General features: G+C 37.0%; 1 protein-coding gene across 3 annotated transcripts in view; it reads right to left on the bottom strand.

Moving 5' to 3' along the window:
- LOC150078490 (uncharacterized) overlaps positions 1–26,257 on the bottom strand; it is a 160,323-nt gene that overhangs the window by 105,570 nt on the left and 28,496 nt on the right. For all 3 annotated transcript variants that reach the window (XM_090385525.1, XM_090385527.1, XM_090385526.1), the window contains exons 2-3: positions 23,496–23,598; positions 10,641–10,733 (exon numbers count right to left, since the gene is read on the bottom strand). In XM_090385525.1, coding sequence (XP_090241651.1) covers positions 10,641–10,733; positions 23,496–23,558 — 156 coding nt within the window. In that variant the 5' untranslated portion in view covers positions 23,559–23,598. The remainder of the gene's footprint in view (positions 1–10,640; positions 10,734–23,495; positions 23,599–26,257) is intronic.

The following is a 26,257-nucleotide window of genomic DNA, read 5'->3' as shown; positions in this document are numbered from 1 at the left end:
ATTATGAAGGTACATATAATACATACATAGACAAAATTTTAGACTAGTTTTTCTTATATATTTCATACTTTGGAACGGAACCCCTTTATTACTATGGGAGCCATAACTCAGTATTCGCATTTTCGGTAATAGTGGGGGTTTACTGTATTATGATTTTGAAGAAAATATATGAGAGTGCTACCTCCTTTATTAGACTAGACAAAGACAGTAGGAAATTTAAAATTGAGAAAGGAGTTTGACAAGGAGACACAATATCTCCGAAGTTGTTTACTGTTGCCCTTGAGGAAGCTTTCAAAAGATTAGACTGGTCGCAGAAAGGAGTCAATGTGAATGGAGAGTACCTAAACCATTTACGATTTGCAGATGACATTGTGGTCATAAGCCACGATCCCAAAGAATTAGAGGAAAATCTTAATCAGTTATGCAGAGTGAGTAAGGATTTTGGACAATGACAGAATTTTGGGCAAAAACAGGAAAATGAGTGGTCTGGATCAGGCAACTGTAGCCCGGACAAGCAAGCACTGACTATGACAAACATTTTAACAAAAACAGCAGACCTGTTCTATCGCACGGAAAAAAAAAAAGAGAAAGCAGGCAGTCCCCTGGCAGTGCCCCGAACTGACTGTACTCAGGAGAGGGGGTGAACCAGAACATCTTGGCCACAAAATGAGGTGGATGCGCTGAGAGATTCTTACAGAACTCTCAGAACCAGTATACAGCCCTCATAAGAGAAGAGAAAAGAAAAAGGAATGCTGGAAACAATAACCCTTGGGGAGTTGTCTGAATAGTGAACAACAAGCTACCAAAAGGATGTGTCTTAGAAAGTACTGTAAAACCAGATGGAACCCCAACCCTGTGTTGAGCAGACTGTAAATAACATCCTAGACAGTATTATTCAGACTGAAACTGCGGATCATTCACCCAATGTGACAATGCCAAAATTGAACCTCTGTTTACTACATAAGAGTTAGAAATAACCAGGTTTTGACCTCTTAGAGGTTGAGATTATCAAAAAATTAGTAGAAACGGCACCAGACAAATTAATAGCACTATATAATAACTGTACGACAGAAGGTATACTCCCAAAAATATTGGTCTATGTGATTTGATCCCAAATCACATAGACCAATAGCCCTACTTCCTGTACTAGGGAAAATATACGAAAAACTAATATACAGCAGATTAGTTTAATACAACACAGAAGCAGGTTTACACTCCAACAATCAGTATGGTTTTAAGCATAGCAACTCTACAGAGGATGCCATGCACCACCTACTGAGAACAGTTAAAAATAGAGGAAAAATATATGCTGGCAACCTCTATTGACTTTGCTGGGGCATTTGACTCACTCTGGTGGCCTAGTGTCCTTAGGAGACTCTGCCAGGCAAATGCCCCACAAAACCCATATAAGGTGATAAACACCCACCTTACAGCAGAAGTGCCTCAGCATGCACAAGGTTCCAGGTATTGACACATCTTGTGAATAAAGGCTGCCCACAGGGTTCAATCCTTGGCCCTTTGTTCTGGACAAATTTCTGGCCTTGGATGTGGGCCCTGTGGAAAGCTTGGCCTTCGCAGATGACATGATTTTCATTGAAAAAGGTAACACGCGAGTGATTGTAGAGCAAAGATCAAACGCCACCCTCTTGCAGCTGTAGGAGTAGGCACGAATGCACCTGCTCAAAATATCGCCTGAAAAAAACCAAACAAATACTTCTAAAAGGCAATTTAGACATATGAAGACACCTTCATTAGTAAGCACACCTGCCTACAGTTTCTGGCCGGAGCTCTCACACTTTATCTGGAAGTAGCCAAAAGAGGTTTGTATTATAGACTTAAAAAGGGCATACTCACAGAATTTCTGGGGATAGCCCTTGATACAGCAAACACCTTCAATACTGAAAGCAAAAGAATAGCCACAAAGCTCCATGAGCTACGGAAAACAAAGTGAGTAAGGTAAGTATGGCAAACAAAGTGGCAGCAGGAAACCAGAGGTCTAATTAACAAAAGGTTTCTGCCATGGGTGGCAATGGTCAGCCCAAAGCCATCTAAGTGGCATGCCCTTGGACTTTTTACAGCATTCATATTAACAGGTCACAGCTCCCTAAAGGGGAAACTAACCTCCTTAAGGCTGACTGATGACCCAAATTGCACCTGTTGCAAGATGTGAAGACTGGACACACATTCTATATGAATATATAATTAATGACATCCCCAGAACACAGCTAATAGCAAAGATTAGCCCCTTTCCCAGGGAAGAAGAACATCTGCTCATTATAGAAGAGTCAAATTATAAAGCCTTTGCAACCTTCACACAGAAAGTATTCGAAATGTGCAGAACTATCCAAAGAATGGCAATTCAGCTCCCCAGAAATTAAACAATAATCAATAGTTAAAATTGCCCACGTCTCCCACTACGCCGGTCAACGACTTAAAAACTGTAAGGACAGCAGTATTCTGCACTCTGACAGAATCCTGACATGACAAAACCAGATTGAACTGGGTACCCCCCCTACTAGGACTACCCTGTCATGTGTAGGAACCTGAGGCCCCACATGAAATAAGTAACCACGTAGGGGAGGGAGATGTACAGGCAGCCAGGGAAGCAGATTAGCTGAAAAATTTCAGTAAGCTAAGCTGGTAGCAAGGGGATGCAATGTAGAATGAATGAATGAATGAGAATAAAAGACAGAATGAATATGCTGGTCACTGAGTGAAAGAGTGAATTAGAAATTATGGTAAAAGGGAATAAATGTTAGTTTTGGTGATTCTTACTTGTTTGTTATTAGGAGCATTAGCAACTAAGGCCATATTGCTCCCGGATATGCGGTGGTCATTCCCTGACCTTTCCGCATCCTCCGTATTTGGTGGTCACGGGCTTGAACCCCGGTCTAATCAAGAAGCGTTATGCTACTCACTGTTGCTCCTGCCCAACCGGCTACAGAGGCGCCAGTTTTGGTGAAAGAAGGAGTGACCCAACATGAGGGAAAGAGGGTGAATGAGTGGAAGAGCAAATATAATTGGCTGAAAGAATACAAGTTAATAATAACTTATATTACTTTATATATACTAACAACACAAACACTATCACTGCATTGTCCCCTGGCCTGCAAATAATTTGCAGCTAGGCCTGCAGCACAACTGAAGAATAACAGTAAGTTGAGGTGCCCAGTGAATGCAGTGCAGAAAACAAGAGTCGAACAAATGAAATGAAAGCCAGAAGAATAAATGAGAGTGTAAGTGTGTGAGAAAAACTAGGGTTAGTGTGTTACTTAAGTACGCACTAACCCTAGTTTTAATCTTTTATATTCTTTCTTATTTAGCTTAATTATTAAGCATTAATATTTAAATTTACACTACATACCATTGCACCCCTTCCTGGTGTGTGAGAAAAAAGATGAGTGAATAAAAAAAAATTTTTAATTATAAGAAAAAAAAGTATAAAAGTAGAATGCAAGTAGAGTGAGAATGCAGATTATGAATGAAGTAAATGTCTCTCCCACTTCCCGCCAGTGATGGGGAATTATTCTGCCACCCCCCTTCTTCTGGTGGGTTCTCCACTGCCAGCTAAAATATCCCACCAGATTCGACACTACATGCACCTGACAACCATCACCAACAAAGAAAGACATACTGCAGCTTTGCTGCCAACATGCCATTTGGCGATCTGAACTGGGTACTCAAACCCGGTTCCCTTTAAAACCCCATCACTGGGCAGGGAAAGGTTACGGGTCTCTGTCTCCTCCCCTCTTTGCCTCCCCATACATTGCCTGGTGTGGCTCATCCCCACTGTCCTCTTTGGGGATACAAACTCTATTGTCCCCATCCTTCTACCTGTTTCCCCACAGTCTCCAGTCCCCCGCCACTCTTAACTAAACTGACCGAGTAAGCCTTCAACGATACCACAAAATTCTAATCAACATCTAAATTCAACCGCTTTCTCGTAAACCTCTTTCGGCCTTTCCAAATTCTAGGCTTCATCCCCTCCCCCTTTTTATATATAGGTCTTTCCACTGAAATCCTCGGAAAATAGGTGGCGGGGCCTGCCACCTAAATAATCTACTGGGTGCCTGACCTACCTCCTCGGGGCAAAGTGTGGGCTATGGTGGGTCCCAACGGCTAAATGGTCAGAGAAACAACAGAACATAACACTACACAACAAACCACTCTCCATACACTTTTTAAATCCTCTGGCCTCCACAGAGTTCTGTGTCATACAAACAAAGTACAAAACGCAGAGATGGGGGAAACCCCTGGTGCAGTCAGACAACTAACACACTTTACAGTCTCATGTCCATTTCTTTCTCAGCAAAGAGGTCCACAACTGAATCACGTGGTGCCTCTTTTACCCCAATGTCCATGTTTTCTTGCGTTACGTCGGGCACTTCCAGATTTTTTATTATTATTTTTTTTTTTATCTTATCTCTATCACTTTTTGTTACCAGTGGAGCATCAGGAGACACAGATATAGGAGTGGTAGCTGTCAGTCTTTCTGGGCATACGAAAGTCTGCCACTGTTTACCGACTGGATGTGTTTCCTGGCCTCTTGATAAGAAATATTCAGCTTTCTTTTGAGTTTTTAGATTTCTTTCTCTTCCTTCCACTGCTGGCATGCTTGAGAGTATGCAAGGTGTTCTCCTTGGTAATTTGTACAGATTGGTTTTGAAGCTGTAAATTCCTTACTCTTGCAGTCTTTAGCATCACATCTAGCACAGGCAAGGTTACCACAAGAGGATGTTTGTGAGTGGCTGTACTTTTGGCACTTAAAACACTTCAAAGGATTTGGTATGTAAATCTTAACTGGGCAGTTTAAGTAACCTGCCTTGATCGAAGTTGGAGGCCGTGGAATGTTGAATGAAAAGATGACCATTCTAGTAAGAACAAGATTTCCATCTTTTCACATCAATATACGTTTCACAGCTGATCCCTTCTCCAGAGACCTCAAAGAAGATTTCACTCTGATATGGTGCCTCTGTAGCCAGGTGGGCAGGAGCAGGAGCAGCAGTGCGTAGCACATGCTTCTTGATTAGACCGGGGTTCAAGCCTGTAACTACCAAATACAGAGGATGTGGAAAGGTCAGGGAATGACCACCGCATATCCCTGGAGCAATATGGCCTTAGTTGCAAATTCTCCTAAAAACCAAATAACAACAACATTCTCATATGGCACCATGTGAAGAGTTCAGAGTTATTATTATTTTTTTTTTAATGTGGGATAATGATGATAGGTATTCCTCTGTCGATGTGGCTCTCAGGATTTGCTGGGCATGTTTTGAAGTGTCACCTAGATGATCTCCAAAACAGTCTTAATAGATTTTGGAGTTTCTGCCAGCCCTTGTAACCCTTTCTGGATGAGGGAGGATGACATTTCCCCTCATTTCCTGCTCTCTGGTGGATTGGAGAACAAGGAAAATTGGTGTCAATTACGTTGTATCATTTGTTCTGGATCTTTTTGAATTGGTGTTGTTGTTTTTGCATGATTAGGTAGGGGCATTGTCGGGGGGCCCTATAAGAAAAAGAGGGATTTAAATTACTCATAGGAGTAAAATAAATTTCTGATGCCCTGAGTAACTTAATCACCATAGAGCCCTATAAAGGGGATGCCCACTCATGAACTAGCAGGTACTGCATACACGAATGGGATGCCAAGTTTGCTTAGAACATCTTACCCACATTTTCAATGTCTTGACCATGTCCCAGGAGCAGAGGGAGGGAGGCTTATTGAAATGCAATTGACCATAGCAGTAAGAGCCACCTGTCCTGTCCAATGATCCCAGTCAGGCTAGTTTGGGACCTCTTGTCTTGTTGAAGCAGGGATCAAAGTGGTGAACAGAACTGGGAACGTCACCCACCAGGATCTCCCTTTCCAAGTTTCCACAGGTTGGTGTACACAGCTGCACATGCCACATTCCAATGATGTCACCCTGGAGCCAAGCACGAGTGCTGATCCCAGTGATGCTAATCTGGAAGACCAGCAGAATCACTGGGAGATCCCTTCATGGTATACAGGTGCCCACATTGAGAGGAAATAAAAAGGAATTACAGTAATCATCCCATTAACAAACTTGTAATCGAATGAACATGGATTTTTGATGCTACCAAGCCAATTTTCCAATTCAAAGATCAATTTTACAGACTTTTGCTCATCTTCAGCAATGCCACAAATGTTACTTTTTGATGTGAAAAGGGGGCACCTACTAAATTTCAGACTGAAGTAAAACCAATTTGTCGTGAAAATGCAACACTGAAATGACAAATTACATCACTTCCTAAATATCCACTAATTACGCTACCTATTCAACTAACGTTGATTCGGTAGAGTAAGTAGCAGACTGAAGTAACATTGTAATGAAAATGCAAGACTGAAATGATGCAAAACATTGAAAAATGAAGTACTGCATATGGGTATCAGTAACCCCAGAGAGATGTACCAACTATGTGGTGTTACACTCAGGGTAGTGGAGAATGAAAGAGACCTTGGAGTAACTGTGCAGTGAGATATGAAATTTTCTGAGCAGTGCAGACAGGCTGCCAAAGTAGGTCATGTGGTTTTGTCAATGATATAGAGGAATTTTGCGAGCAGGGATAAGGAGGTAATTATCCCCTTGTATAAGAAAATGGTCAGGCCACACCTTGAGTACTGCATACAGTTCTGGAAGCCTCATTTTAGGAAGGATGAAGAGCTGTTGGAATGAGTACAGAGAAGGACAACAGGACTGGTGAGGGGAACAAAGGGGTGCACTTACAAAGAAAGGCTTAAGTTCTGCAGATTGCAGCTTCTGGAGACTAGGCACCTGCAAGGCGATCTGATTAGGTGTATAAGGCCTTGAATGGATTGAGCAAGCTTAATGCTGATGGGATTCTTCCTCTTGCTCAGATTACAAACCTGAGGGGCCATAGATTCAAACTGACGAAAGACAGTTGTAAAATAGATGTGCAGAAATTTGCCTTTAGCCAGCAGGTAGTTGATTGCTGGAACAAACTACTATCTGTTATTGTGGAAATTGATAGCTGAAATAGATTCAAGGCAGAAATGGACACACATTTGGAACGAATGGATCAGTAAAATGGGAAGGTTTTTTTTTTTATTTTGGCTGATGCTGTATAAGCTTGCTTTCTTACATCATATGCCTCTACTAATGCTAATACTAATCTGCTCTACATCATCAACTTTTGCCCGGCAGACATACCCTGGTCCCGTTCCACCTATCCTTCTTGCATAATATAGTCCCCATCTTCCTGAAAATAGAGTCACCAACAATAACTAGTTCCTATGGGACCAGCACATTCTGTCTTGGAGATTGCCTGTGTTGCCTGATGCACAAGAGTGAGCTCTACCATTGAGTTGGGCAGCTGAGAGTTTGATGGGCCCTCATTTTAATTCCTTCAAGGGCATCTACCCTACTCTTAAAACTCTCATAGATGCCCATCAGAACACTGAGTTCGTGCCAAATTTCTTGACACTCAGCACCTAGAACAAAGACATCCTCCTCAGCAAAATCATGTCCTGTTCCAGAAAGATCTGCAAACATTTCATAAGTTGCACATTTTTTTAGGCTGTGATGCTGTCATTGGAAAATTGCTGCCTTGGTTCTCCCCCATGACACAGCACTCCCACTACTTTGTGCAAGTTGCTTCATTGCTCTAGTCTGGGGCATGATTTCTGTTTAAATATTATTTAATTAATTAACAACGAAAAATTCATAAAGCTAATAATTTAATTCATTAATTGACTATACTATACTACACTTGACTGTACAATACTATACTAAGATAACGCAGCGATACGTATTATACTATCAAGTTTTCATGTTATATCTTATGCTGCGAAGTTCAAGGTATGCGCTATCAAATTATGCTATACCACAACGATTGCAACGTTAAATTAGTTTTATCCTTAGCTAAATACAAAAGATATATATGCCTAAAAAGTGATTAAAACCTGCAAACTACTTATTAATTACAATTAAAACCCCGTTAGTCTTCTGCGGCACTACTGGTTACGTGCTACGATTTCCATGTTGAAACTCAGATACAATACTGGTATCAGTAGCGAGTCATAACTTACAAAATCATTAGCTAAATTTAAAAAATAAACTAATGAACATTACTCATCCTATTTAACATATTTAATTTGTAAAACAAATTAATATGTTAATCAAAAATACGATAAAATTACTAAGAAAACATTAGCGTTTGCTAGAGCTCAAGACAGCTACCCTTGTATTTGTTTTTATATTTGTGTACATTCGCCATTTTGAAAGTGAATTCTGTACTTCTTTTACATTTATTTTAAATTAAAAACTCCTCACTATGGCTCCTAAAGTTAATAAATCTCATACAGAGAAGAAAAGAACAACATTAAAGACAAACTTGATATAATCCAAACTATTACATCAGAGTCACCCGGAAAGTTAATTCGTAGTAGTAGCAGTAGTGGCATGTGATGCAAGAAAGCAAATGTATGAGCTTATGCAGCATCAGCCAAAAAAAAAAAAAAAAAAAAAAAAAATTTACAAAACAATTCCCTCTAAATATCTGTCCAGTTCTTCCTTAAATTTATTTATCGTATCAACTTCCACCAATGACAGATGGAAGTGTGTTCCAGTAATTAACAACCGGCTGGCTACAGGAAAATTTCTGCACAGCATCTATTCTACATCTGTCTTTCCTCAATTTGAATTTATGTCCCCTTAGATTCGTAATCTGAAAAAGTGGAAGAATCCCCATGAGAATTCAGCGTGCTCAACCCATTCAAGCCCTTATACACCTCAATCAGATCACCTCGCAGGTGCCTAGTCTCCAGCCACTGCAATTTGCAGAACATAAGCCTCTCTTGGTAAGAGGATCCCTTCATTCCCCTCACCAATCTTGTTGCCCTTCTCTGTATACGCTCAAGCAAATCTACATCCTTCCTAAAATGAGGCCTCCATACCTGTACGCAGTACTCAAGGTGTGGCCTGACCATTACCTTATACAGAGGGACAATCATCTCCTTTTCCCTGATGGCAAAATTTCTATATATATCACTGACAAAACCCCATGACCTGCCCTGCCCTGCCAGCCTGTCAGCATTGCTCAGAAAACTTCATATCTGACTGCACAGTTACTCCCAGGTCTTTTTCATTTTCTACCACCTTAAGTGTAGTACCGCATAGTTGGTACATTTCTCTAGGATTACCCATATGCAGTACTTTGCATTTGTCAATGTTAAACTTCAGTTGCTACTTCTCAGCCCATCTGCCCAAATTTTCTAGATCCTGTTGCAGTAGCACACTGCCATTAACACCCTGCCAACCTTTGTATCATCTGCAAACTTCGACACTAAGCCTGATATACATTCATCAATATCATTGATAAATATACAAAACAACAGTGGACCCAACACCGAACCCTGTGGGACTCCACTAATAACATTAGACCACGAAGAGCAGCACCCATTGATTACCAACCTCTGTCTTTTCCCACTCAACCATCCTTTTATCCATTGTAGCAACTTACCCTTAACACCATTCTGTTCCAATTTGTACAGTATTCTTCCATGTGCAACAGCTTTTCTGAAATCCAAGTATATGATATCAAAATTATTTTTTGCATCCAGTTCCTTTGTAACCACATAATATCTTATCAAATTTGTCAGACAAGACTTTCCCTTAACAAACCCATGCTGGGTCTGAATTATTGCTGCAGTCTGGTCTAGATGATCCTGCAATGCATCTTTAACCAGTGACTCCATTATTTTATCCGGAACAGAAGTTAAACTAACTGGTCTGTAATTACTCGTGTCACCCTTCAATCCCCCTTTGTGAATTTGGGATTGTGAAGACACTATACACACATATACCCATGAGCGTTGTGTCTGTAAATTGCATGTGTTCTCTGGTCGATTTGCCTGCTTTTGTGGACAAAAAACCTTGCTATCTAACTCAGCCACAGAGTGAAAAAAGCCCATAAAAGTTCCTCGCGGGAGAATATAAAATTGGATTGTCAACATATTTATGTTTTTTATGTGCAGTTAATAAAATCATATTCTTAATTTCTCTATTTCTTATTTAGCCTCATTACTTCTGCTTTAAATATACCAAATAATACTTTCTAGATAACAGAAAAAACGAAATAATGGCACCTTGAATCCTTGCAGGTGCAGTTATTCTGAAAGTCTATTAACTAGATTTACAAAACGTTAAGAAAAATATAACTCTCATAATCTTTGTCGCTTTAATGTCTCTCTTGTCTTTGTTTTTTATTAGAGAACGATCACTTCAATTCAAGTCCTATTATTTATTAGTTTTTTTTTTAATCGCAAAATTTGTGTTTTGTAAATAGCCCCTTAGGAGGTCTCCCCAATGCCAAAGTTTATTTGTTAATATTTATAATTCCTAAGAGGCCAAAATGGATATCTGCATTTGGCAAACCCTGGTATTAAGAGAAATAGCATACTGTATCTTCAAAACATTAACTACCCAGAAGTAATTTCTGAACAGTGTTAATTACAAAAGAACATTAAGCAAGGCCTCCTTCTATATAAGAAAAAATATCTATAGCATAACACATAGATACTATATAATGCAGAAAATTTAAGGGTAATATAAATTTTAAATGAATAATATTAATCATAAAAAATATAACTTTAACTATACCTTCCTGCAAGCTGTTAATGGATCCAAAGACATAAGATACACATTTTCTTGTAAAAAATTTGTAGAAATGGTAAGCATATTCTTCAGATGTTGCTGTAGAGGGGAAGAGTATGAAATAGGTCATAACCTTCTATTTCTCATTAGATAATAAAATATATAACTATTTATTATACATTTTTTGCATTTGTTTCATTTTTTCATTAAAATAAAGAATTAGTAATGAAATAATAACATTAAGAATTATTAATCAATTAGGAAATTGCATATAATGATTAAATTTTTATAAAGTGGAATACACCGGAAAAATAATGAAGACTGTGTTAATTATTTCTATCTATTAATGTACTCATCCAGTGGCATGTGTAGCAAATTCTGAAATAAACAGAATTTTATAAAACTTTCTTTGAAAATCATGTGGGGAGGAATACGAATTTTTCCAGTATCAAAATTATCTATCTAAGCCTTCCCCATTTTTTTTTTTAAACCCCCAAACACGAAGGGCATTAGACCCTAAAGGACTTAGTACCATGCATGGGTTGAAGATTGAAAAGGTGAAAGATGATACTTATTAATATTAGATTTAAATTTGTGTGTATTATAATTTTCAGGAAATACATGTGAAGGTAGGTTCCAAAAAGGTTAGGAATACATGAGAAAGAAGAAAAGTTGGTTATGTGAGTTTGAAGTTGGACAGTAAAAGGATGACGACTGGTTGTGGCATGTGTTTGGACTAGTTTGGAAGAGAGAATGGAATTGCAGAAGCCAATTCAAAAGAATGGTGCCCATTGAAATATCTATAGAAAAATAGAAAAGGCATGCAGTAGAAAGAGAATGTCAATGAGACAGAGTGGAGAGACTTTGTGTAAGAGATGGATAATTAATTAAACTAACTGACCTCTTTTGAATGGAGTCTAGAAGACTGAGAGAGGTTATGGGAATAATATCCCTACCATGGGATATTATTCCCATAACCTCTTTGAGATTTCCACAAAGTGAGTAGATTTGAAGAAAAGTAATGTCGAGAATGAAAGAGAAAACCTCATACTTTAACTGCAGAGGAAGCAATATTTCTGATGTGCTTATGCTAAGAGAGATTAGAAATCAGGGTAATCAGGCAATGTTGCCTAGAATCAGAATAAGGTCAAAGAACAGAGGGGTGAAATGGGAGTGGTGTGTGTTTTTTTTTTTTTTTTTTTTTGGCTGATGCTGAATAAGCTTGCTTTCTTGCATCATATGCCTCTACTAATGCTAATGCTAATAAGCATAGGAGCAGAAGAATCCTTTTTGTGAGATAAAAGAAAGGACTGAGTTTTGGAAGGATTAAAATCGACTAAGTTATCTTTGCTCCACTGAAGAATTACCTGTAGATTAGATATAAGGAATTGGTAGTGGATATATAAGAGGCTGAAGCTGTTTGTGCAGCGTAAGATTTCTCAAACTGGAAGGCAGAATGCAATGTGCTATCATCAGCAAAACTATGGATAGGATTTCTGGTCAATGAAGAAGGTCATTAATATACGAGGAAAAGATTGGGAAAAAGAACTGAACCTTGGGGAACACCAGTATTAGTGGTGCAATTAGAGGACAGACAGCCATCTACACCCACAGTGAGTAGTCATATAGAAAACTGAATACCCAATTACAAAAAATAGTTGGCAAACCATAAGATGGAAGCTTATTTAGAAGACCTTTATGCCAAAAATGATCAAAAGCCTTAGAAATGTGAAGAGCAACTTGAGTTTCCATTTTTAAATTTTTCCATTGAATTTGCACATAGATGGGTAATATAAGCCAGTATATCACCAGTGGATCGACACTGATGGAATCCATACTGTGATCAGTGATCAGACAAAGTTTCCAGGCAGTTTAAGAGTTGGCTGTTAATAAAAATTTCTCCATTACTTTAGAAAGAGTAGAAGTAAGTGCAATGGGACATTAATCAAATGAGAGGGATTTGCTACTCTTTTTAAGACATGGCTGGATATTACCAAATTTCCAAGCAGAAGGAAAAACAGCAGTGAAATAAGGAAGTGTAAAAAGGTGACATAGTACAGGAGTAAGCTCAGGAGCACAGATTTTGAAATAGCATCAGGACCTGGACTTTTTTGGCATTGAGAAAAATTCTTCTGACAGCCTTTTGACAGGAGACCACATGAGGCATTAATAACTGCTTTACAATTGTTGACAATTGTAAAGCAGTTATTAATTTGGTGTGGGCAGAAAATGAACCTGGAGATTTGGTTGCAAGCCAACTGCAATATACAACTTCTAATCTTGAACAGCCTTAGCACATTCATTGGAAAATCAAGATAATAAAGACCAAGATTTTTAAGGTGGAGTGTGGAATACAGGATTTCATCCCTACAAGCACAATTTCACACAACCTGAGCAAGCAATGACACCAAAATCTTGCATACCATCCCATTTTATAGGTGGTAGATGACTCTTATCGACCGGTGCAATACCACCACTTTGCTTATTGAAGGCTTGAAGTGGTGAAACCCATGTTTAGTCTCTAGAGCAAAGTAGTAGTAGTAGTAATAGTAGTAGTGGCATCTGATGCAAGAAAGCAAGTGCAGCATCAGCCAAAAAAAAAAAAAAATCACGCCATTCCCTCCAAAGTTTCCAGCATTCCCCCCATACTTCTCTTTCAACCCATGCACGGTACTAAGTACTATAGGTTTTGATACCTTTCGTGTTTGGGGTTTCCATAAAAAAAAAAAAAAAAAAAAAAAATTTGCATTCTTGTAATGCCAAGCAACATGAGATTGAGAATGACCATGAGGGAAAGGCTCCATAACGAAGTTATCTGTGGTGCCTAGATGACTACTCACCTTGACTGTGTAATTAGAAGTGTTGTTTGTGAAAAAGATCAAGTGTTGGCTGTGTGGTTAGAATTGTCTAGTATTCTGGTAGGTACATGAACAAACTGTGAGAGGTAATTAGTAATTGCAAAGGCCTCAGCATCTCTACGAGTTGGGTCTGTGTGAGTAGAAAATGGAAGCTAGCAGGAGTTGTGAACATTAAAATCACCAAGGAAAATTACCACACGTTAAGAAAGTTGGACTGGAGAAAGTCAAGTCTCAAAGAAAGGAAATCAAACAGTTCCAAGTACAGTAAACCCCCGCTATTCGCGGTATCTATTCATGGTTTCGCGTTCACTGATTTAATATAAAATGAAACCTAAAAAAAAATGTGAATTTTAAAGCGCCGTCAACATTTTCCGCCATAAAAAAATATGGGCGTGGCTAAAAATTTCTTTCCCAGTCAAAACAGCGCTCAGTGGGTGGGGGGAGAGGGGTGACAAAATCACGAGTGTGGATGTTTCTCGCTAATCCTTGTTCAGTATGTGTTATGTGCTTGCCATGGAAGGTTTTGTCGTTTACTTTTAATTTATATGCTTATAAATTGAATAAATTTATCAATTTATTTACTGATATGCTTACAAAAATGATAAATCTACCATTTTGCATGTAAAACAGACTTTTTCGAGTGTGTTAACAGAAGAAAGTGACTTTATTTGGACAAGTTCTTTCTAACCTGTACAAAAATATGGCTACAAATAACAAGGGAAATGTGAAAATATCAAAGAAGGTGATGACATTGGCAAATAAAATTGAGTTATTAGACAAAATTTCTAAATGTGTTTCTCCTCAGTGGCAAACCAATATAAAATCAATGAGTCAATGGTACAATCAATCAAAAAATCGGAAGAAAAAATCCGCCATAGTGTCCGTGAAAACGCGCTAATTGCTTCAAAAATTTGCTCTGTAACTCGTGATGTTAAATTAGTAAAAATGGAAAAAGCTTTAAATCTGTGGATAGAAGACCGAACTCAAAATAAATTTCCCCTTTTCATCATTCGTGAAAAGGCAAAAACACCTTTATCAACACTTTAGCGAAACTGGTGATAGAACTGGCGGAATAAGTTTTTTAGCTAAAGCAAAAGCGCTGGATTGAAAGATTTATTTGAAATTTCTAATAAATATTATATTTAACATTAAATTGTTTCTTATTTTCATTTCGATGCCTTATGCTTGCATTTCACTATGTACTGTCTATGTACATAGTCATATTATGAAGGTACATATAATACATACACAGACAAAATTTTAGACTAGTTTTTCTTATATATTTCATACTTTGGAACGGAACCCCTTTATTACTATGGGAGCCATAACTCAGTATTCGCGTTTTCGGTATTCGCGGCATTTCTCAGGAACGTAACCCTCATGAATAGCAGGGGTTTACTGTAATTAGTGTGGATGGGAGAATGACAGTGGCAACAGATGAATTTGACAGAATGGGATAGAGAGATTTAAGCCAGAGAAAACTGAAAACAGGAGATTCCAAATTACTAAGTTTCAGACAGGGAATATTAGTGCAGACATATGCACACAATGTGAAAGTATATGTCTGCACTATGCATATGTGAAAGGAATTATATAGCGAATAATTAGAACAACTAAGAAGCAGTTTGAATCAACCACTTACTTTTTCTGTCAAAAAAGTAAATGGAGCTTGGCATGCTACCTGTAAGTAGAAGAGTGTGCATGTGCCGTAGTGTACAATCAAGTGCTCTGTATGATCTTCTACTTTTTTTAGAATTTGTATATTTCCTTCTAGTTTATGAAGTTTAAATTTATACTAATAGATGCCTTACTAGATGATGATCTTGACTTTCATCTTATCTTATACAGATTGACACCAGGTAGCTTTTTATCATAATTTTTTCTATCTGATATGTATATGCTTTTAGATACTCTGCTAGTTTCAGTGTAATACAAGGTCAGCTGTTATGGCTTTATGGTCAATGGTTGAGAAATACAAGTCAAACAAACTTGTTGCTAAGTATGGACCTTGGGAACAGTTAAAGTGTCAACTTGGCTCCATGTTAATTGCCTTACTTGGGATCGAAATGAAGATCTTATTTTTGGGGACCTACTTTCTGCCGGGTGAACGAGACAGTGAAAACTTTTGTCACTGTCTCATGGATGATCTTGTCAGACAACATGGATGTTGATGTAAAAAGAAACAACTGGCATTCTGATATTGTGAATTTTTCCTCATTGCCTTTACCCACTCCTGGGATACTAACTGATAAACACATACTACCAAATATAGGATCGAAAAATAACAGATATACTTACCTGGATAGATGTAACAGAGAAAGTTGGTGAAGACTGTGTTTCACAGGAAGCTTGTTCTTCATAAAGTGCTACCCGTTTTAATAAACAATTTTCTCACGACACTAATACAAACTGAAAAACGCCATAGTTGGTTAGCATTAGTAGAGGCATACGATGCAAGAAAGCAAGCTTATGCAGCATCAGCCAAAAAAAAAAAAAAAATAAAAATAAATAAATAAAAAATAACCACTTCCACTTCACCCCTCTGTTCGTTCAAAATACCTGTCCAGCTGAGTCTTAAACTTATTTAGGCTATCAACTTCCACGACAAGGGATGGAAGTCTGTTCCACCAACCACCCGCTGGCTAAAGGCAAATTTCCGCACATCTATCCTACATCTGTCGTTCCTCAATTTGAATTTATGCCCTCTCAGGTGATTATTCTGAGCAAGAGGAAGAATCCCATCAGCATTGAGCATGCTCAAACCATTCAAGACTTTATACACCTCTATCAGATCACCTCGCTGGTGCCTAGTCTCCAGACACCGTAATTTGCAAAACTTAAGCCTTTATTCGTAAGAGCACCCCTTTGTTCCATTCACTAATCTTTATCCTTCATCCTTCTTGAAATGAGGCCTCCAGGCCTGTATACAGTACTCTAGGTGTGGCCTGACCATTGCCTTATACAAGGGAATAATCACCTCCTTATCCCTGCTAGAAAAATTCCTATATATCATTGACAATACACCATGAGCTACCCTTGCAGCCCGTCTACACTGCTCAGAGAACTTCATATCTGCCTGCACAACCACCCCCAGGTCCCTTTCATTCTCTACCACTGTCAGTGTAGTACCACAGAGTTGATACGTTGCTCTGGGGTTGCTGTTTCCCTTATGTAGTACTTTACATTTGTCAATGTTAAACTTCATTTGCCACCTCTCAGACCATCTGCTCAACCTTTCCAGATCCTGTTGCAGCAGCATAGTGTCAGTAGTGCCCTTGACAACCCTGCCAACCTTTGTATCATCTGCAAACTTGAACATTAAGCTTGATATACCATCATCAATGTCATTTATAAATACAGAAAACAATAATGGACCCAATACTGAACCCTGAGGGACTCCACTAATAACATTAGTCCACGATGAGCAGTGTCCATTGATTACCACTCTCTGTCTTCTCCCCCTCAACCACCCCTTTATCCATAGCAGCAATTTGCCCCCAATGCCACATTGCTCCAATTTGTGCAGCAGTCTTCCATGTGCAACAGTATCAAAAGAAGTCTTTCTAAGATCCAAGTATATAATATCAAAGTTATTCCCTGCATCTAGTTCTTTTGTGACTGCATCATAGTATCCAATCAAATTGGTCAGGCAAGACTTACCCTTAACAAAACCATGCTGTGTCCAAGCTATAACTGAAGTCTTGTCTAGATGATCCTGCAGTGCTTCTTTAACCAGTGCCTCCATTAATTTTCTGGGAACAGAAGTTAAACTCACAGGTCTATAATTACTTGTGTCAGCCTTTGATCCTCCTTTGTGAATTGGGGTCACATTTGCACATCTCCAGTCCATGGGTACCTCCCCTGAGTCCAAGGAAGCTCTCATAATTATGGCTAAGGGTTTGCTTACTTCCTTTGCTGCCTCCTTTAATATAACTGGATAGATCCCATCCACCCCAGGTGCCTTTCTTGTGTTTATCTTCAACAATTTCTCCTCCCCTTTACTCTCAGTTATTACAAGATTCTCTAGCTTACTGCCAGAGTTGAATACACCTCTGGCATTCCCCTCGCTGAACAACTCCTCATGTGTGAATGTCGATGAAAAATATTCATTTAGTTTATTAGCTACCCGAGCAGGATGTCTTACAAATGAGACAAGCAAAGTTATGAATATGGCTTCCAACTTTGTGTTGGTTTGTTATTTGTTTGTTATTTGGTTTTTAGGAGCATTAGCAACTAAGGCCATATTGCTCCGTGAATATACGGTGGTCATTCCTGACCTTTCCGTATCCTCCGTATTTGGTGGTGACGGGCTCGAACCCCGGTCTAATCAAGAAGCGTGTGCTATGCACTGCTGCTCCTTCCCACCTGGCTACGGAGGCGCTCTTTGTGTTGGAAAAATGGGTGGATTCAGAGACCATAACCACTGCATTCATCATTGGTTATGGTCCCTTCGAGTTAGAAAAAGAATTACAATAGAGGTTCTTATTTTGACAACTTCATTGGTAGCCCATTGCATTCTCATGATCATCCAACTTTTGTTCAAGTCTTAAAGAATAATTTCGTGTCTACACAAGGTAGTGAGGAATCCCATAAAGGACACCATGACATCTTCACAGTCTCCTCCTCCATATGTTCTTCTAGAGAGAAAACAACTACCCCAGGTGTTTCTAATAATTCCAACAAACTAAATCTGTTGATTTTGCTTGCCTCAAAACTGCAATTTAAATACAAGTCAAGATATGTTTCTCATCTCATCTGTTATTCTGTATTATGAGTAGCAAAGGAATATATTTAAGCTTTATTACTCATATTTATACCAGAAATTTACTGCTGTAAATAAGTGTTTTAGATGCCTTGGCTTTGGTCACTACTTGCAGTACCATTCCCCTAAGATAGTTTCCTGTGGCCATTATTATTATTAGTCATATGGTGCAAGGAAGCCTAAGGTTTATGCTGCACCAGCCAAAAAAAATTGAGAAGTACCCTGAGAGAGAGAGAGAGAGAGAGAGAGAGAGAGAGAGAGAGAGAGAGAGAGAGAGAGAGAAGAAGGAATCACTAAAAGAGAGAAGAATGATGATATCCAGCTCAAGACCCTGGGTGTGTGCCAAGCTCCATACTCACCAGGTGTCAGCCCCTTTTGTGCCAGTGGAGGCAACATTTACACAGACTGCCCACATAGGAATGAGGCATCTAAGTGTATTAACTGCAAACACAGATATAGCGACTACAATCATTCTATTCAGGACCTTCGTTGTCCTGAATATTTCTGGGCATTAGAACTTGCTCTTACAAAAATCTTGATGGATAATTCACACCAATATACCTTCTGCTTCACAGAACTCATCTTACCTCTTAGCTCCATTTCTTTTCTACAGATCAATGCTCACCATTCACGATCCATTGCTGATGAAATAAGAATTATTACAGGTGAAAACTCTTATGATATCATGTGCATTCAGAACCATTCTTTTCCAAACACATTTTCAGCCATTCTTCTAAAGTCATGGCTACCCTATGACCTCCAGAATTATCCAATCAGGAACAATGGATCTAAATCAGCTATTATTATTATAAACAACCAGCTTGATGTAACTATCATTACAGGATTATGTGAACAGAATTCTACTTGGGTGTTAATCCCAACATCTGCTTTTCCTTCTGCTTGATTTCATTCTACTGCCCTCCTGATGATACAAATATGTCACTCAATTACCTTTAAAAAGTATTACTCACACTTCATCCTGTAAATATACCGATCACTACTGATTCCAATGCTAAATAATTTCTGTGGTACAGTGGTCTTTTAGATAACAGGGACAAGCTCCCAGAAGACTTTTTGCTTACCCATAATCCACATCTCCATAATCTTCTTAATCAGCTAAGCATTTTCTGTAATACACATTGAGAATCCAATATAGACCTAACTATCACAACTGACTGGCACGATTGTCAACTAGAATCTCACATTCATCTGTACATGAAGATTTTACCAATAGTGATCAAAGAGCAATTACTTTCAGCCTGTCTCTACAAACTACATCCTTATTGCATGCACACTTCTCTCCATTAGAATATTAGAAGGTTCCATTAAACACATTAAATGGACAAAATTTTGTGATTCTATAGAAAAAGACTGCTAAGAAACTGAATTCTATTAATTTGTTGACAGCACATGACTATGACTTTTATGTGCAAGAAGCGCTCCTTTGTGCTGCTTAATACTGTTCCTCGGTGGAATAATGAACTTTCAGTATAGCGTAAGTGCATTCACAAGGTATGAAAACACTTTCAGCACAGATCTTGGCCAGAAACAGAAAAAGACTTAAAGATGCTTACAGGAATCTAAAGAGAAAATTTGTAAAGGCTATAGCTAAGCAGAAATTAACCACTTGGCAATCCTTAGTTCAAACAGTTGGCAACTCTGACCCTTTGGGTTTGATATACAAAATTAGCAAAAATAAACTCAACTAGCACAACATCTACAATACTGTTATTAGAAACAACATGAAAACAACCAATTGGCACATACAGTAAATACTATACTTGACTGGCTTATACCTCAAGATGATCCTACCATAGGCCCTCCAAAACAACTTAAAATCAGAATAGATAACCCCCTTCTGGGACCCTTACTATGGTCCACTGTCTTGGATGATTTTCTCGACTTGGATCTGGGTAGGTCCGAATGTATTGCCTATGCAGACGATCTGATCCTCACTGTGCCTGCAAAATCCAGAGCCATCCTGGAAGATAGTCAACACTGTTACTGGTGCCTTTCACTCTTGGACCCAAAAAAAATAAACTAACCAACTCACCAAAAAAATCTCGGTGGTCAAAAGGAAAAGGTTAGGAGGAGGGAAGCACTGTTCCCCATAAATAAATTTCTTTTCCCCCATTCTGGATGGCACCATGTCTCTTGTCAGTCCCACTATATTCAATTAGCATTAGTTGACCTAATCAAATTGGTTTAATTTATTTTATGATGTTTTATAAATCTGATGATGCATCCCTTATACACATCTTATTCCTGGTGGTCTGACAGTATATAAAATTCAGTTTTTGGGCATGCTTGCATACATATATGCACTTAATGTCTTCACCATGTCCATCTATCTGCAATTAATAATTTGACTGCCAGAGAATGGATTTCCATGAAATTTTCTATTTAGGGCTTTTAAAAATATTTGTCGAGCCATTCCAAATTCCATTAAATTGTATAACCAGAAATTATTTCTTTTTTTTCCAAACAATTTGCACGTAAAAAAGAAATTTATAGATTAAATATAGTTTTAATGCAGTATTGTTAGCTTTAGGCAGTCCTTGCAAGCTTTGCGTGTATTGTTATTTAAAACTTGCAAATGTGTTATGATAGCTTGTGAAAATATACAGTGGACCTCCTCTTTACAATTGGTTCACTGTACGATCAAATCACTTTATGATGGACTCTTCATAGTAAAATACCATTCAATATGTGATATATAGTAAGTGCAGTTCACAACTATGATCATTGTAATCATATTTGTGAATTGAATTTTAATTATATTAAAAAGCGGTTCTAATAAGTAAAAATAGGAGGAATATTTATTTCTCCTATTTTTGCAATTAACAAAATTAAATGATACGTGAAAATCGGAAGAATATTTTCCACAGGTTAGCAAAATAAAAATAAATTTACGCTTACGTACATATGTAGTTTAATTAATACTGTAATATTATACATACTAACTAATTAATAATATTTCTGTTCACTGATTTTTTTTTTTCTAGGATGTATAATTTAAAATGGTAAAAAAGATAAGCAATAAATAACAAAGAACACTGCACGCACAAATTGCAACTAACACGATATGCGCAAGTGAGATATGGAGTAACAAGTTTACAAAGTTTTCTTAATCATATAAAAAACAAATTTATTTATGTTTTTTATATGATTGAAGATTTCAGTGAAGGGGAAACACACTTCACCATAATAACGTAAAAATCCCTGAATTCCAGCTATCGGTATTATCGCAAATGCAATAGGATCGAGTTTATTACTTGTTTATAATAGATTGCACTAACAGCCCAATAAACCAGAAACTGAAAATTGTTTTTATTGTTTTACGGTAGTGAGCCTCAAAAATGTGCTTTAGAAAAATATCACAAAGGCATTCAAAAATTGATTCTTATACCCAAACATATGATAACGTTGAGTGTAATGCATCTTAATTGGTTTTTTGAAATTTGCTTCTATAAAGCGGCTAATTCTACTAACCAGTGATCATGTTAAATATCACCTACTTATTTCACTTTACGATTGTCTCAGAGTGGACCACGTGGTCCTTCCTCTCAGCCAATAGCGGCATTTATAAACGTGTTGGCTGCATGTTTTGTTTTTGCATCCTTCAGTTGAAGTGATTTTTTGTGTTGTGCTTTAATTAATATGTACAATCTCCATTATAAAAATCACATTTTACAGAGATAAATAGCTTAGTTATTTAGCGAAAATTTCAACTTCCGAGGTCTTGGAACAAATTACCAAAAAACAATTGGTTCACATTATGATATTTTCACAATACGATGGTGGATCTGGAACAGATTAATATTATAAAGCAGTGGGGGAAGGGGTCTGCTGTGTGTGTGTGTGTGTGTGTGTGTGTGTGTGTGTGTGTGTGTGTGTAATATTGATAAAAATAAGATATAATGAAATTACTGAAAGTATTAGCAAACAAGAAAAGGTATTAAAAATAAAATATTAAACTGGGTTATGGATCTGGGGTACTACTAATTATAGCAGAAAAAATCAGCAACCATAATGAAATATAGACAAATATATTATTATCAGCGTATAGGTGGAGATGCTGAACTGTCAGGTGTAATTACCATGGAAAAATTGAGAACGATTGCATGATAAAAACAGATTACCTGAAATAAAACGAAATTAAAGTTTAGCATAAAAATAAATGATAGCACTTAAAGCCGTGGGGGGATCTAAGGACTTCAACTACTTTGTCAATGGGGTCGGCAGCAAAAATCGTAGGAGCCACTGCAATAAGCCGGGTCTCTGTATCTGTTATGATGTACACGTGAAAAAGTGTTATGTGTACATCATAACAGAAAACACACGTAAAAAAGTGTTACGTGTACATCATAATAGATGTATGTGTACATCTTAACACTAAAAAAGATGTACATATACATCTTTTTTATGTGTACATCATAACAGAAACAGAGACCCGGCTTATTGCAGTGGCTCCTACAATTTTCGTTGCCAACCCCATTGATAAAGTAGTCAAAGTCCTAGAACCCACGGCTTTAGGTACTATCATTTATTTTTATGTTAAACTTTAATTTCATTTTATTTCAGGTAATTTGTTTTTACCATGCATTTGTTCTGAATTTTTCCATGGTAATTACACCTGACAGTTCAGCATCTTCACCTATACACTAATAATAATATATTTGTCGAGAGAGAGAGAGAGAGAGAGAGAGAGAGAGAGAGAGAGAGAGAGAGAGCGAGCGAGAGAACAGACTTAAAAAAAGATTAATCAATATTTTACTGTTGTAAGTAAATGAAACGGTTAAGTTTAGAGAATGTAAGACTATCCAGTTTTGTTCTGTAATATTATTTTAAGTGCTTTATAAATGTTATAATCTTAGTAATTAATTGATATGGAGATAGCAATATTTATTTTTCACTACTATTAATCAGAGAAATAGAAAAAAAAAAACTCATTTAATTTAGGGAAAATGATTGAAAGCACTACTTTCATTAACTAACTTGTTTTCTCCATAATGTACACATTAATGGAATGTACTGATACCAGCAGAAACTGGCCATGAGTTATGCATCTAGAACTCGCTTCCCAAGCACAGACTGCAATGAAAAAATCTTTTAGTGAATGTGAAAGCAATAAGGATGTGCCATGGAAAATAAAAAAAAAAAACAAAACAGTAACAATACTCAAAGTAAAGCAGAGTCTTTTAAGAAGTAAATCACCAAGATAATCACCCCACTACTTACAAGATCTCGTAAAATGGGTTTAGATGTTTGTGTATCACCATCCTCTTTCAGCTGTAACATCATGGGCTCTTCAATGGATTCTATATTTGACCTCACGTTCTACCTGGAAGAAATTCCATACTGATATTTATTGCATTTAAGGACTACAATAATAATAACTTATAACCAAGATTAATACTGCATGTGCAATATGCTGCTTTTTTATTTAAAGCAAGCATTTATCAAAAAAAAAGAAAAGTTAATGCAATAAACCATATAAACATAGTAAATTCGTAATAAGGTCCTGATCATATGTTTTTTTTTTTTAATTGATTTGCTGGCATTGTAGATAAGCATTGCTTTGCAAAATGTTTATAGAATTTCAGAGTGTATATGCGTGTGTCTGTGTGTATTGTTAAATATGTGTAGAGGCTAGAAGGGAATATCTGAATAAAAGTGATATATTTAAGATCCAAGTGAAGCTACAGTGTATTCAAATAACCTGACATATCTAGACAAGCTAGTAGTGTTTAAATTTTGAGTCATATATATATATATATATATATATATATATACACACACACACACACGTGCGTGCATGTGTGTGTGTGAGACTTGTTATAATCAACTATAAACAGTGCTGTAGTTTAATTTTAATACATATAGTAATTTATTTTTAAATAAAAGTAATTATATTGAACATCTCATCATTGACCAGGGGTTTCAATTAAAATGCCTATCTTGCTTATTTTAGGCTTAAGCTATTCATCATCTGGATCTTTTTGTAATACATAGGCTGGAATTTTTGAATTTGATGTTTAAATTAGATTAAGTATTACCATTTAAATTTTATGACTTCTAAATTATTTTGCTTAATGAAGTGTGGAAAGTAGCAATTTCATGAAATAGATATTTAAAGGGAAAAAATGTGCAATGATAAATTCATTAACAAAAAAAAAAAAAAAAAAGGGATAAATGAAATCTGATTAGATATTTCAGTGTTCTGCTTTTTAATTCTGGCTGTTTATTTTTAAAGATCAGTTTCATTGGTTCCAAAAATGAGCACTTTAAAATAAGTCACATTTTAAAGTATCTGTGTACTTGCTTGCTTTTTTTTTTTTTTTTTTACAGGAAAAGAAAAATAGATGGTAAAATCGTAATGACAAATATACTAATTAACAGCAATAAATAAATTAACAGTTAATATACAAAGGAATGTTAATGATATAAAAGTACTACTGAAATTTAACTTTTAGATACAAAATAAGAATAAGCACTTGTGCATTCTGGTGAAACCCACTAGTACTTTAACACTGACACACCATTCAAAATTATTGCTCAACTCTTCAATAAATAAGTAAGAAAGATAACTGGGATGTTCAGTAAAGAATAGCACCAAACCACCCAAGATTAGGAATCAAACTACAGGAAACCCTTGATTAGTGCGGTTAATGAATCCTTGAAATATACCGCACAAATAAAACTTAAGAAACAATGGGAATAATTATAATGAATCCTTGAAAATTATAAAAACATATTTTTTCTTACTCAATACGTACTTATAATGCACTGCATAGTTCTTAAATTATTAAGGAATAAATTTAAAAAAAGATAGTATGATTTAAATTTTTTTGCAAAAAAACTTATCTAACTTCAATTGAACAGTGGTAGCTTTCTTCCTTTCCTCCATGATTTTGTGATAACAATCAATTTGCTTATCTAACCCTCGACAAACGTTCATGCTTCTCTCTGCATCTGGATCAATCTCTAGTATCAGTTCTTTTGCTTTTTCAAGTGTATTAAATAGTTCTTCAAGTTTTTTGAATGAAATTTCTTTGGGAGAAAATTGCTTTTCTTCTACTTCATTTTCATCTTCTACCTCGTATGCATGTTGATGCTCAATTTCAAGATCGTCGTTACTTAAGTCTTTTGAATGCAATTCCAATAATTCTCTAACGTTTTCTGAATCTACTTCCTCAAAGCCGAGGTCTTTTCCAATTGTAGTACTTTCATCAATAACTTTGTTGACAGGATTAATGAAACCGCAAAAATCATTTGCACATTCAGGCAAAAGATTCTGCCAGACTGCTCTCATGCAGCTGTTCGTCATTTCTTCCCACGATTTGTGTATGTTCTTAATTGCTTCTTTAATATTGTGTTTTTTTCCAAAATTCATCGAGAGTGATTGCGTCATCTCCAGTTGTAGCTTGAATTGCCTGAGCAAAAGTTCATCTCAAATAATATGCTTTGAATGTAGAAATAACTCCTTGGTCCATTGGCTGGAGTAAAGAAGTCGTATTTGGTGGTAATATAACCTTCACATCGTTATTTAAATCAGTGAGTGAGGTAGGATGCCCAGGGGCATTATCTAAAATTAAAAGAATTTTGAAATCTAAATTATTTACCTTGCAGTATTTTTCGACTGCAAGACAAAAATGCATAGTGAACCATTCTTCAAACAGCTGCTTTGTCACCCAAGCCCATTTATTTGATTTCCAAATTACTGGAAGGGATTGCTTGTTACAGCCTTTTAACGCTCTTGGGTTCATTGTACGATAAATTAGCATCAGTTTCAATTTGCAATCTCCTTAGGCGTTACCGTACGATTATAACGTACGATCACTCATCGGTGAAGACAGGATATTAGAGCTGGAAAAGGAATTAGAAAATGTGAATTGAAATATCATCGGTTTGGCTGAAACAAGAAGAAATGAATCACTTATAAGTTTATCAAGTGGAAATCTGCTGTACACCAATGGAAACAGTGAAAGAAGTGAAGGTGG

Source organism: Mastigoproctus giganteus, chromosome 11 (assembly GCF_048544385.1).
Source record: "Mastigoproctus giganteus isolate SK-2022 chromosome 11, ASM4854438v1, whole genome shotgun sequence".
NCBI classification, from domain to species: Eukaryota; Metazoa; Arthropoda; class Arachnida; order Uropygi; family Thelyphonidae; genus Mastigoproctus; species Mastigoproctus giganteus.
The sequence above is the reverse complement of the archived record's forward strand: the minus strand, read 5'-3'. Positions and strand labels throughout refer to the sequence as shown.